This window comes from Rhinolophus ferrumequinum, chromosome 17 (genome assembly GCF_004115265.2).
Source record: "Rhinolophus ferrumequinum isolate MPI-CBG mRhiFer1 chromosome 17, mRhiFer1_v1.p, whole genome shotgun sequence".
NCBI lineage: Eukaryota > Metazoa > Chordata > Mammalia > Chiroptera > Rhinolophidae > Rhinolophus > Rhinolophus ferrumequinum.
Window position 1 is genome coordinate 14252270 of NC_046300.1, and position 14613 is coordinate 14266882.

The window sequence follows — 14613 nt, forward strand, 5'->3', positions numbered from 1 at the left end:
TACACTGCTTTATTGAGACTTGCAACTCGTACTAGGCTGTAGTTCAAAGAAAAACTTTGTTTTCCTCCCTGTGGGAAAGATGGGGTGAGTGTGTGTGTGGAGTGGAGTGGAATGATGTTAGGAACTTTAGGAAACTTACTAATGAGAGGGAGAACATTTAAAAAACTACAAAATAGGATACACAAAAGAGAATAAATCCTACTACATCCAAAAAGGTGATCTACAAAATTATTTGCTCCTCTCAGATCTTTTTCATTATAAGAATATTTCCTTTAATCTGTCAGGCTATTACCACCATCTTCCAGTTTATATTCGAAAACAAATCAAATACAGATGCAGGAACAAGGATCCTGAATTAGACAACAGGAGAGGTGGACACCAGTATTGGCTCTGCCACTAATTAGCTCTACGACTTTAGACAAGTCATTTTACCTTTCTAGGTCTGAGTGTCTTCATCTACAAAATAAGATGGTTCACCTTATCTCACACCATACAGAAAATTAACTCAAAATGTATCAGAGGCCTAAATGTTAGAGCTACGACTATAACACTTAAAATAAAACATAGGAAAAAAATCTCCATGATGTTGGATTAGTAAAGATTTCTTAGATACAACAAAAGCACAATCGATAAAAAAATGATAAATTAAACTCTTATCAAAATTCAAAACTTTTGTGCTTTAAAAGACATCAAGAAATTGAAAAGACAAGCTACAGTATGGGAGAAAATATCTGAAATCACGTATGAGGTGAAAGATTCACATCCAGAATGAATGCATACATTCATTATAGTTGTCGTTAACACAAACCCTTATTGTTAAATAAGAAAACGCGATGCGCAACCCAAATGGGCAAAAGATTTGAATAGACATTTCACCAAAGAAGATATATGAAAAGCTAATAAGCACACAGAAAGATGCTCAGCATCATTAGCCATTAGCGAAATGCAAAACAAAACCACAGTGAGAGTCTACTTCACACCCATTAGGATGGCTATAACCAAAACGACAAACAAATGGTGGCAAGGATATACTGTGTTTCTCCGAAAATAAGACCTAGCCAGACCATTAGCTCAAATGTGTCTTTTGGAGCAAAAATTAATATAAGACCGGGTATAATGTAATATAATATAATACCGGGTATAGTATAATATAATATTGGGTCTGATATAATATAATACCAGGTCTTATATTAATTTTGCTCCAAAAGACACATTAGAGCTGATGGTCTGGCTAGGTCTTACTTTCAGGGAAACCTTCATACATCACTGATGGGAATGTAAAATGGTACAGGCACTATGAAAAGTCAAACATAAATTTACCATGTGACCCAGCAATTCCACTCAAGAAAAATGCAACATGTTCACATGAAGATTTGATGTGAATGCTCACAGCAGCATTATTCCAAATAACCAAAAAGCAGAAATCCAATGTCCATCAAGTGGTATCCAAACACAGGGACTAATGTATAATACAGGCTACGACATGACTGAACCTCAAAAATAATTATACCAAGTAAAAGAAACCAAACATAAAGGATCACATATTATATTTACATGAAATGTCCAGAAAAGGCAAATCTATAGAGACAGAAAGTAGATTTGTGGTTGCCTGAAGCAGGGGGTGGGAACAGGGAGTGACTACAAATGGATGTGAGGCATCTTTTTGGAATGATGAAAATGTTCTAAAATTGGATTGTGGTAATAATTGAACAGCTCTGTAAATTTACTAAAAAACTATAGAGCAGTACACTTAAAACAGGTGGAGTTTATGGTACATAAATGATACCTTCATAAAATTGTTTTAAAAAGTGAAAAAATATTATGGTAAGTGAAAGAAGCCAAACGCAAAAGACCATATATTATATGATCCCATTTATATGAAATGTCCAGAAAAGGCAACTCTAGAGACAGAAAGTAGATTTGTGGTTGCCCAGGGCTCAGAGTGGGAACAGGGATTAACTATAACAGGCAAAAGGGATCTCAATAGGGTGATGAAAATATCCTAAAGCTGGATTATGCTGATTGGTGCGTAACACAGTAAATTTACTAAAAATCACTGAATTTTATACTTAAAAATGGGGAATTTTATGGGTTAAACTATATGTCTGTAACGTTATTTTTAAAAATAAGGTGGTCTATTCACACCCACCAAGAAATGCTGCTTCCTGTCAAAAAAAAAAAAAAAAACTGATCAAATCACATTCGAGTTCTTAACCTTTTATCCATGGACCACTTTGAGAATGAGATGAATACCAACCTATCCCAGAGGGCTGACTCCCTTTTTCCCCCACTCACTGGACACCCTATTGGTCTGAGAACACCAGTCTCTAAAATCTCTTGAGTCCAACGCCACCTTAATAGCTAATGGCATTAAGAATGACCACAAGCATGCTCTTCACCCTAGAAAGATGTACACCTTACCAAAAAGGAAAGCAAAACTCCACTTCTGACACGATCATAGGGACCCCTTTCTTTACTTTTCAGACATCACTTTGGAAACTCCCACCTAATCCCATTCTTCAGTATGAAACTCTGAGGGACCCAGAAGCAATCAGTCAGACAGACCTAGCTAGCTGTCTTTAGAACCAACCAGTACGTGTCAAGACTCAGCATGTATCAAGAACACAGGCCATGAAGTGACTTAAGGAAGAAGACGTGATGTCATTCAGATAAAACTCAGCCCAGATTTGTTTAGAAACAACAGAAAAGGGGGGAAAAATGGCCAAGTTTCCCTAAAACACATACTGTACAATAAACACACCAAGACAGCTAAGGAATTTTCAGCCAGCCCTTGTTATAAAACTAATTTTGAGACAGGATGCTGATCTAGTAAAGTAGACAATCTTGTTCCTCCAGTACACAGGGGTCTGCTCATGTCACTTGGACTAAGCTTCTGTTTAGCTAAACCCACCCCACCCCCTTTTGATTTCTAAAGTCGATGTCCAACAAATACTTCACCATCTCCAGTCCCCATACTTCCCCAATTACTGTACTTCTCTGAGAATTACAATCTATGTCTGTGAAAGTTTGGTGTCTGCCAACTGGTATTCCTGGACCCCCTTCAAATCCACTCCACACACAACAGCCAGACCCACTGGATTATGTCATGTCCCTGCTTGAAGTCCTCCAATAACACTTAAAATTCCAAAATCCTTACAAGAGCTGAGGTCCCTAAGATACGGCCTCGTCTCTTACCTTTCTATCCACTTTTATCCTTTCTATGCCAGTATTCCTTCCTTCAGATCCTAAAACACATCAAGCTCTTTCCCTCCTCAGGACCTTTGCATTTTCTCATCCCTCAGTAGGAAAAATCTTCCCTAGGCTCTTAAGCTTCCTCCTCATACTTTAGTGCTCAAGGTAGTAAATGCCTCGAAAAAAGAATTTTCCTTGAAAGCACCCTTAGGAAATCTCCAGGTTATTCCCCATGAGAACATCTTATTTCCTTCCTAGCACTTGCCAAAACCTGTAATTCTTTTTGTCTACTTTTTTAATGTCTACCTCCCTGACCAGAAAGTCAGTTCCAAACAGTCGGAAGTTGTGTCCACGTTGCTCAGTGCGGTACCTGCACCTTCATCTAAAGAGGATCCCCAGCTCCACCCCAGCAATGCCTGGCACTTCGTGGGCACTCAAGGGTTCTCGCACGGATGCGGGAATGAACTAAAGCACCCTTTCCCACAATCCCCCAAATAGGTGGCTGTGCCACAACTCCAATATCCCATTTTTCGCATAGCCTCGTAAAGGCCTGTCCCACGCCTGCACTTTTCTTTCTCTCCAAGAAACATCTGTCGCTCAGGTTCAAACATTTATCACTACACAGATCTCTCACGAGCCCCTCAAACCGCACCCTACCCTGCCGCACAGGCGCGCCACTCAAATTCCCCTCCCCTCTTCACACGCGCTGCACAAACCCAGACCCTCACCCACGCGCGCTACAATCCCCTCGGCCCCAGGAGCGCGCAAGAATTTCTGTTGAGTCCTGCGCTCCGGGAGCTCCCGCGGGTCCCCACGTTCGCGCGTGTCATCCGCCACCCAGAGCGGCGCCTCCCCCCTCAGCGGCGCCAGCTCTCACCTATCACCTCCTGCAGCTCATAATCGTCCCTGTTGATGGACCAGGGCAGGGCACTCGACTCCTCGGACATGACGGCGGCACAGCTCTCGGTCCTCCCTCAAACTCGCTGACCTCTTTCGTCTCCTCGCCGCGCCTTTCCCCACCCCCAACCGCTGCCGCCGCGACCCCACCAATCGCCTCAAGAATAGCCACGGGTCGGACGGCGCTTGGGTGAGGGGGTCACAGAGCGGCAGAGCGGCGGGAGCTCGAAGCTCCGGTAGACCTCGCCTCCTACTTCTCCACGTCCCGCACTCCCGGCCCGGTCCAGGTCCCGGCCTCGTCCTCGTCCTCAGCTGCAGCAGCGACAGGAGCTTCGCCTGGGCCCAACCCCTCTGTCCCGCCCTCCACCCCAGCCCCACGCACGGGCCAAACTTTCCCTTCTCCCTCCACCTGCCGACACGCAGCGCGCTGACGTCACCGCGCCGGGCACTCTCCGCCTCGGCGCCCGCTACCCGGCCGCCATCTCAAGTGTGGCTGGATTAGCAGCGAGCAGGCAAGAAGCCCGAGAAGGTGGAATTTGACAGTGAAAGGGAAGAAATGCTTAGGAAGGAGTTCAGCGAGGTCATCGGAGAGCCACAGAAGAATCTAAAGTAGCACAGAGGTGGCAGCCACACTAAACATGGCGACCAAAGGGCGGCCGACTAGAGGGGGCGGGGCTCCTTCTGGCTGCGAGGGCACGTTGCCGTCTCCGTCTTCGCATTCATTGGTTTGTTTGAGAAGGAATCAGAACGGCAATGGGTGTGTGTGGACGTCACTCATAAGTTAGTCCCGCCTCCAGGCTCTGTTCGTTTCCTGAGCACCAGGGCTCCAGTTCTTCAAGGTTGCTGGTTCTCTGCTCGTTTTACCCCTTTCCCTGGAGCAACGTTAACGGTGTAGCAATTACACCCTCAGGACGTGCAAACGGCTCCGCAGGGTGTGGATAAACCCGAGGGAGCAGCTGGGTGGGGTAGCCTTCGGATATGGACGACTGCCAACTAGGATAAAAGGCCTTGGGCTACGGACACAGTGGAACCGGAAGCTTGCCCAATGACGACACTTTTTCCAAGGCGGAAGTTCTCTCTGCAGCTCCGGTTGCGGCCTCCCTGCAGCCCTTATTGGGCAGGGAGGGAGTTCTATCCATTCTCAAGTTTGGGTCTGCAGCTCAAATGAGCAACTGTGTTGGGGCCTCGGAAAGTTGGGGGAGTTTCCCCTGACGCGGCTTGGGCCATTAAACAAGTGAGATTTGGCCCACGCGGTTTGGCGTCGTTTCAAGGGATTTGACTTTTGTGTGACCTCATTGAACTTCAGTTTTCTCAGGGTGACCACTTAGGCCCATTGGGAAGTTAATGAGGTGAAAATCGGACGCACTTGGCGAAGTGAAAAAAATATACATATCAACATGGATTGGGTTAGGTGCAAAATTGTTCTCAGTTGAACATCTTTCAAACCGGTAGTAGTCATTAAGGAAGAGACCCTCACCGAGGCCCTGCCTGCCAGGCACTGAAGCCCTTGTGCTGTAGAAGGTCTACTGGCCACAGAACTAAAGCAGTCATTTTGGAGCTATTAGCAGGTTTCCACCTGGTTAGTGAGATTGGAAAACGTTTCGTGGAGGAGGTGGCTTTTGTACCAGACCCTGAAAAGTTGATTTCAACAGGTGGAAATTGAGAGGCTAGACTATTCCAGTCACAGCAAAGGTACCAGAGTTCCCCAGTTTGAAGGCAAAGCACAGACCTTGCTGTAGAAATTGATTTCAGCCATTACTGCTGACACCTTTTTTACTGCCATGTGTCGCCTTTTTCATTTAGCAGGGAGAAGAGGGGTGGAGGTCAAACACATCAAAGAGGAGCTAATTCTGATAGTAAAGATTAGAGATCTCAAGATTTATACCAATAGAAAGATCCATAAACCAGAGATTCTTAACCTGGGATTGTTGCCCTGTGTGAATCATGGACAGACTTCAGAAGGTTTATGGGTTTTTTTTCTTTTTACTCTTTTGAAATTATATACAGAATACTATGTACTGTAGGACGAGATTTTGGCCACTTTCCTTTATTCCCCTTTCCCAGTGAAAAGGAGCTACTAACCTAATAGTGAAAATTCAGGATATTAATTGACCTACCTTCTTGGTGGTTAGGGTCACTATACAGTTATTAATAGATTCTCTTCTGCTTCCTGCAAGCACATAGCTTGATGGTTTGAGCCAGAACCTGTTGTGCAGATCTGGTTATTTTATTTCTCCCGTCTCCTGGGCTTTCTCCATGCGACCCGATAGAAGTTAAGATTCCATGTGTTTAATGAGAAAGGAAGTGGTGGCTGTTTGAGGCCAGAGCCCAAACCTCAAACCTCTTTTTCAGCTTATGGAGTATCTTCCATGTGAGAGCACTGACATAAACATTGCGTATACAGTGGTAAACAAAGCAACTTAGTTCCTGTTTTCATGGAGCATATAGTCTAGTAGAGAAACAGCAAACAACCACGCAAACATAAGTAGTTATGTTACAAAGCATCATGCAGGAAAAGGTCAGTGTACTGTGATAGAGAATAGTAGAGAGTGCTGAGAAGACCTTTGCGGAAACAGAGGGAGCCAGCCATGCAAAGAGTAAACACAAAGGGGTTTTAGGCACTTGGAAGCTATTAATAAACTAATCCTCTCTTTCCTGTTAGGCTGCTTGTCCTTTTGTATGGCTCCCTCAGTAATCTTTTGGGGGATTGGAGAAAAGGGAAACTAGGGTGATTTGGGAACCCTGTCCCTAATAGCAACATTTCACCAAATCATACCTTGGTTTCTTAAAAGTATGACATGTTTTCCTGGGCAGAGGGAGCTTGTTTTTCCACACATTTTCAAAGGAGTCCTTGTCTTCATTTGGGTTCCTCCCAAAATTAGGCTCTGAACCGGGATTTATATGCAAATAGTTTATTTACGAGGTGACCCCACCAGGTGCTCTGAAGGAGTGGAGAAGTGAGACAGGAAAGAAAGGAAGAAAAGTCATGAGGGGCTATTGTGCGGGCTCAGTCCTGCTGTGAGCAGTTTGAGAAACTGGAACACAGGTCAGAATTGTCCCACTAGCAGTCAAGGAAGCTGAGGTATAGACCCACCAACTCTTTTCGCTCTTTATAATGCTCCTGCACTTCTGCCCAGCTCGGTGTTGGGGAAAGCACGCTCCTAAAGTCAGAATGCACAGGCAGTCCTCCTCGTGTTCTAGAACTCTGAAAGCAAATTTCAGAGTCGAAGGCCAAAGGGTATCAGCAGTATCTATAGACAGCATCTACTACAATGTGTAAACCACAAAATTGAGAATCACTGGACTGACTAACCGGGAGAGAAAGGACATTCATGCTCCCCCTTCTTTTTTTGTTGCCTTTAAGCAACTTACCTGCATTGTGGTTTGTTTTTTGCACCTGCCGGGTAGAGGAACAAGGGCTGATTTCAAGACTAGTGGTGTCTTGAAGTGGTAATTACAGCCGGAATAATTCAAGTTTTATAGGCTCCATTAATGAAAGAAAGTTTTTGAAATCTAGAAATTAATGTGTGCCCTATGAGAAACCTGAATATAAAGAAAAGCACGATTTTATGTCTCTGTCAAAAGCTGATTTTCTTAGCAGTTCCATGTCAGTGCTGGGACCAACTACAGACTGCTAAAATCTGTTCCCCCACCCCACCCCATCTATTCCCTTACCACATGTCACATGTAGTAGAACGTCATCTCTTGTAGGAGAGGGGCAACACCCACACGTCACATACGTGTGCATCCCACCTTGTGCCTGGAGTATGCATAGATACATATTCAGGCACGGTGTTGATTAAATAGATGAGATAGAGGAGAGGAGACATGAACAAGCGAGGAGTCAGGAGCCTGATGAGAAGCTGATACCTTGGCAAAACCAGGAAGTGAATATCCAAAGCGACAGGCACTTAGAACCTGTACGAAATAGGTAGGTGCAAAGGTTATTGTAGGGAGAAAAAAATCAGTCCATGCCGGAAAGTAGTTTCAACATCAAGCTAGATTCTGAGCCAGAGAGTAGCTTCCGTTTGCCCCTGCTGGCACCATGCCAACTGGATGAGCTCAAGCTGAGTGAGCAAAAGATGGGAAATACCTGACTGAGGTGGAGCGAGTTCCTAGGTGCTGCTACGTTTCAAACACTATCTCTTTAATGGTTTTATATGTCTAAAAACCTATTTCATTAGAATGTTTATTGTAGTGCTATTGTAATAGGAAAAACTGGAAACAACCTTAGAGGTAGCCACTGATAGAGAACTGGTAATTGCTTGTATATGCGTATATTATGTGGGACAACTCAGGATACATAAAAAAAAAAAAAAAAAAAAGTGTGTGTTGGTGTAAGTAATCCTAGCTGAAGTAGCAACCCAAAAATCTGGCTGGGTTAACCCAAAAGCTTATTTCCCACGCAAATTCCAATAGAGATGTCCCTGGTTGCCTGACTTAAAGTCTGGTTTCTCATGTCTTCGGCAGTACTAATGTTTATGATACCCCCGCAATCTACCCTTCCCTTCTTTCATACCGAGGGGACTTGAACACTCTATTCAACCTGGTTTCACTGTGCCTCCCTTTGCCCCTTTGTTCAGGCCATTTCTCCTTCCAGGAATGCCACTTGCCTTCCCCACCTGTCCAAGTCTGACTGGCTCCGCCAGGTTCAGCTTGTAGGTCACCCTCGCCTCCCGCCTACTTTGAATACTTTTCTGGAGATTGTTCCAGCCCTGAGGGAAATATTAGGTACACTCACCACCTCACCCAGACTATTTCTGGGCACTTAGCCTGTGCTGCCACATGGCCAGTCTTCTTTTTTTGGGAATATTCTATACTTCAAATTAGGCTGCGGGTCACCTGTTCCCTAGGTCATCTAGGGATACCCTATCACTAGAAAGGAAGTAGACGATTTTTGTGGCGTTTGCGGTTTGTTTGTTTGTTTGTTTGTTTGCCCACCTTAAGATTGGTGGGCAACATGAGGATAGTTGAGAAATTTATGAAGAGTGGCAGGCGTTTCTCTCTCCTTTTTAGGAAAATTTGCAAAAATGTATATACTGTTTAATTCTCAACCTTAGACAGGAGTAAATCATCTCCGAAGTGGGTGTAGTTTATAAAAACACTCAAAATGCAGCTATCGCTCACTGTTTAAACTCAGGAACGGAATACTCATATTTATCTTCTGATAACTTGGTATCCCTCAGTCTCTGAACTCGAGAACTGAATTGCTTCAGACAGCATGGAATATAATGCCTAGCTTTTAAAACATAAATTCAGGTAAAAAGCCCAACAAAATCTTCATAGCAACAATCAGATTTAAGTGCCTGTCGCGGCCAGGCAATGTGTGCTAAGGGATACAAATACCTCATGGGGTCAGCAAAATAGCCTTGTGAGGCTTCTGTGCTGATTTTACAGATGAGGAAACAAACTCAGAAAGATAAGAAACTTGCCTCCAGAAATTCTTGGAAATGCTTAGCACAGGACCTAACTTGTAAGTGCTCAATAAGTGATAGCTCTTATTTGTCAGTTGGTGGGAATAGAGTATTTCTAAAGCATTACAGGGATGGAGGTTAAGCAATAGTGCCTACCGTAGGTCTGACTCAGGTCTGCTTACTCAGGTAAAACAGGTTTCAGCCACCACCTGTGTGATGCTGGTCACGTCATACCACTGCTGCATCATTGTTGCTCCTGGCACTGCCTAATTTCTTACTGCAAAATCTGATTAAGGCAAAATCTGATTAAAATCTCATAGCACTGCCTAATTTCTTACAGCAAAATCTGATGCAGGCTTTATCTTTGATCCCCAGTGGAGTGTGAAGCCTTGTTTGCCTTTAGCGCCCAACCTGCACAACGTGAATTTGGGGTTTTAGGTTTACCAAAATTAGAGAGGCCCCTGCCTGCCTGGATATTAAGTTGGAAATTTCAGGACACCAGGAAATGGGGACAATCAAATGCCCTATCAAATGCAGGGCACAGACATTTACGAACTGTTCTCCATGTGCGTAGCTGTGAGCAGTCTGCCTAAAAAGGAGATTGTCTCCCATCACCCTAAGGGACCTGGGCTCCAGAACTGGTGTGACTTCCCTGGTGATGGCAGCAGACCATGACAGTGGGTGGGCTCCCTATGACCTCAGAGCAGAATCCATGCTCTGGCCACACCATCCAGCAGACAGAGAAGGTGTTATCTTACTACTGTGTTTCCCCAAAAATCAGACCAGGTCTTATACTGTATTTCCCCCAAAATAAGACCCAGTCTTATATTAATTTTTGCTCCAAAAGACACATTAGGACGTATTTTCAGGGGATGTCTTATTTTTTCACGTACAACAATCTACCTTTATTCAAATACAGTCATGTCATAACATACTAAATGCACCTGTCCAGCTGATGATCTTAACTGGGGCTTATTTTCGGGGTAGGTCTTATTTTCAGGGAAACACGGTATTATCAGATTCTTCTGGTTGAGTGTTTTGGAGGTAACTTGGTCTCCCTAAGGTGAGTGCTAGGCCAATTCGCCCCCCAATCTCCCCATGCCATCCTCTCACAGAGCATCTAGTTGGACATGAGGATAATAAAACACACATTGATCACTTTCGTAGAATTATATAAAAGTGTCCTACAGAATACCCTGCCCAAGAATTGAACTCATGAAAATCCTAGAAAGAAAAATAATTAATTTGGTGGCTTGTGGTAACTATTATAGAGTAGTGCTATAATGGGTCGCCTTATGCACCCGATAAGGCTTGGGACACAGCCTGAAAGCAGGAAAACAAAGAGGAACTAACCGCATATTGCACTATGGTCGTCAGAAAGTAAAGCTGTACAGACTGTGTTGTAGCTGGGAAAAGCCTTTCTCTTCTCAATGTGTAGTTGGGTAATTTCACCTGGTAATGTGTGTGCATATGGTGTGTAGGGTGTGTTACTGACATTCCACGTGGCAGGGAGACTTTGGAAGGAAGCAAATTTGGAGTGTCAAAGCCCCCTTGGAGGGTCCTGGTGAAGCATGTGTAAATGCACGAGCACACACAAACATGGCATTCTTCTAGGTTAAGTAAGCAGGCTGTAGGAAATGTACCACCAGGAGATAGGTGTGCCCACAAATTGCCTGGGGGAAGGGAATGGATCTTAGGGCCACAACCCCGGGATGTAGAAAGGGTAGGGAAGGAATTTGCACTATGAAGATTTGAAGAAGAGAAATGGGCAGAACTGAGGGCAGCGGAGTAGAACCAGAAACTGGGATGTGTACACAAAACACCCTGGCACAAGGTCTTAAGTTTTTAACAGGGATAAAATTCGAGAGATGGACCATCAATATAATTGTCCTTAGAGCCCTAGTTCACAGTTGTCCTACAACCCTCATATCAAAAGCCGTGATGTTCCTTCCATACTGTAGGGATGGATCCCCAGCCACCTGTAATATCCTGACTATGGGGGTCACTATACTGGTGGAAAGCAAGGGGAAATAAAAGCACCACTTAGTTTTTGTTACCTATGGTCATATGGACAGGAGAAACAGAAGAGGGAAAGCCAGGAAGCCAGGCAGGCTCCAGGGTCCACATTTCCTCCTATACATCCTCCCCAATCCATCCAAACCTTGACTCGGAGAAGCTATAGAATATCCAAGACAGATACGGAAACTATGAAGAACCCAAGAACATCAGAGGCTTATGGACCAATTCCCCAGGTGTGGCTTGGGGGAGGCTGCAAGTCACTAGGAGAAGCCTTGCGCTTGGCTTTGTATCATGTCCAACATACTGTAGGAACAATAATGTAGGAATGATGGAGGGCAGAGTCTAGGCCAGTGAACACCAGGATACCACATCTGATCCCTCACAGCATATATTTGGTCTGCAGGACAGCAAAAGCTTCCCTGTGCTGCATAAAGGCATGAGGAAGTGTTGCAGAGGCTTGTACAAAGCACTGGGATGAAAAGGCTACAGAGGTAGAACTTTGTGGCACATGGTCAGGACTACAGGCTTCGGCTCTGGGTGCTGGCATTACACTCCAAAGGCCAGGTGAGGACCCTGCATCTCAGCAGGTAATTAGAGGAACTCCAGAAACAGGCCAGGTATATCATGACAGAACCAGAGCACAGCACAAGGACCTGCTCACAGGGATCCTACCACAAGATCACATTTGAGCCTCTCCTCTCCTAGGAACCTCTTGACAATGTGAAAGGGGAAGGAGAAGAGACCTTCCCTCCAAAGATGCTGCTAAAACCAAAAAAATCTAACATATTGTTTACTGGCAAGCCTAAATCTCCCCTTCCCACCCAACAGGGTGGGGACTCATGGGAAAGATTAGATTATAGGATTATATTTAATAGCAGAATCATTTTGTCATTTAGGGCCTTTTGGTTGCTACTGACAGAAGACCCAAACTGCATACGGATGCTAGCTTTCCTACTGTAACAATAGCCAAAATAGAAATTTGTTTCCTCTGACATAAAAGTCTGAGGAAAAGAAGTCCTGGGTGGATATTTCAAATCCATAGTGTCGTGGTCCATCCTATGTCTGCCATCCTCAACATGCACCTTCTAGCTCCCAATAATCGAGTCCACCAACCCTACGTATACATGGCTTTGTGGTCTTTAGCAGGGTGACCACATGCCCAGTTTTAAAACTCTGGAATTCTATTCCTAAAGGAAGAAAGGGACGCTAGATTCTGGGGACAGTCTCTGCCACAATTGTCAGGAGGCAATTTCCACTTCCAGTTCAATGGAACCATGGTAGTGTTCCTGGTGAAAGCATCCTTCCTTTTGGCAATAGGACTTCCGAACCCACCGTGCCCAAGGTTGCAAAGATGGGAAGCCCCAAAATTCCTTTCTGTTCATTTGGTGTAACAGTGAGGAAGGTCACCTCCTCTTTTACCCCTTATTTCCCAAAGCCGTGCATTCTGGTTTTGGAGGAAATGGTACCATGTACTAGTTGCTGATTTAAGGCTTATAAATGGAGACTTAAACAAGCCAATCCACTGTTCTACCAGACTAGCACTTTCTGGGTGATGGGGCATGTGGTAAGACCAGTAATTCTAAGAGGATGAGGCCATTGTCACATTTTATTTGCCATAAAATGTGGCCCTTAGGTGGAAGCAGTGTCATGTGAGATATCATGGCACTGGGGAAGGCATTTTGCAGTTCCATAAACTGGTGGTGCCAGCAGAAATGGCAGGGGAGGCAAATTCATACCCTTGATATGTGTCTACTCGTGTAAAGACAAATAACTTTCTCCCACATGTTGAAAGAGATCCAATAGCCAGGTGTCTGGCTGGTCCCTCTGGAAATGGTGCCATTTCTAGGCTCAACACAGCTTCTGAATATGCAAGTTGGGCATTCAACAGCAGTACTTAATATCGCACTAAATGCCTATGGTACAAAAGAACAGTTGCAAATCAATGACCTCAGCTTCCATATGAAGAAACAGGAAAACAAAAAGAATAATTTGGATTCTAAATAAACAGAAGGAAAGAAATAATAATGATCAGAGTGGAAATCAATGAAATAATAAACAAAATTCAATAGAGAAAATCAATGAAACCAAAAACGGATTCTTTGAGGAAAAAAATCTACCCAGTTGTTAAACCTCTAGTCAAACTGATCAGGAACAAAAGGAGGGAAGACATAAATTACCAATTTCAGGAATGAGAGAAGTGACATCACTACAGCTTATACAGATATTGAAAGGGTAATATGGCAATGTTACGAACAATTTAATGCCAATAACTTTTAACAACTTAGCTGAAATGGACAAATTTCTTGAACAACACAAACTATCAAAGCTTATTTAAGAATAGACAGCCTGCACAGATTTATATCTATTAAGAATTTTGAAGTTGTAGTTAAATTCCCTCCCACAAAGAAAATGGTGACAATGGCCCGATCAGCTTGGTGAGGGCAACTCTATGTTGCTGAGCCTGTGCACTGTCTCCTTCCCTGTCACATGGCCACTCTGTAAATGGGTCTATTGACCAAGCACCAGAGTATTTGAGGAAGGACCATCTGATGTCCACAGGTGGCACCATCGTTTCCTCCTGATTATTGAGTCTCATCTACAACAGGCGCCCTTCGAAGTGCATTGTGATATGGGACACGTGAATATCTTTACACTCTGTATTGCAAGAAGCCCATCTTTCCCCTGGACCTCCTTGTCACCAATCTTCTCATCTGTTTCTCTCTAAATTCTTGACCAGCTGGTCATCCTATTAGCCACTGCCCATGAATCAAGTTAGATCTGTATCTTAGATAGGTCTATAGCAGAGTACTGCCCACTGGAGACTACTAACTTTTGGAGCCACTCCAGAGTGGGCTGTGGTGCAACCGTTATCCACTCATGTCTGGTTCCAACTTAAGTGTACATTCATCTGTAACAGAAGCCTGTGCTTTCTTTTCCTCCACTAATTGATCTAATGTGTTCAATATTCCCAGAAGTGGGATTGCTAGATCATATGGTAGGTCTATTTTTAATTTTTTGAGGAACCCCCATACTGTTTTTCACAGTGGCTGCACCAGTTTACAATCCCTTCAACAGTGCACAAGTTTTCCCT

At 44.1% G+C, this 14613-nt stretch overlaps 1 protein-coding gene across 1 annotated transcript in view; it reads right to left on the reverse strand.

Annotated features, from left to right (window-relative positions):
• OXSR1 (oxidative stress responsive kinase 1) overlaps positions 1-4463 on the reverse strand; it is an 82033-nt gene extending 77570 nt beyond the window's left edge. Inside the window, exon 1 of the mRNA XM_033132565.1 lies at positions 4070-4463. Within this exon, the coding sequence (XP_032988456.1) occupies positions 4070-4139 (70 nt within the window). The 5' untranslated portion in view covers positions 4140-4463. The remainder of the gene's footprint in view (positions 1-4069) is intronic.
• Positions 4464-14613: the final 10150 nt, after the last annotated feature.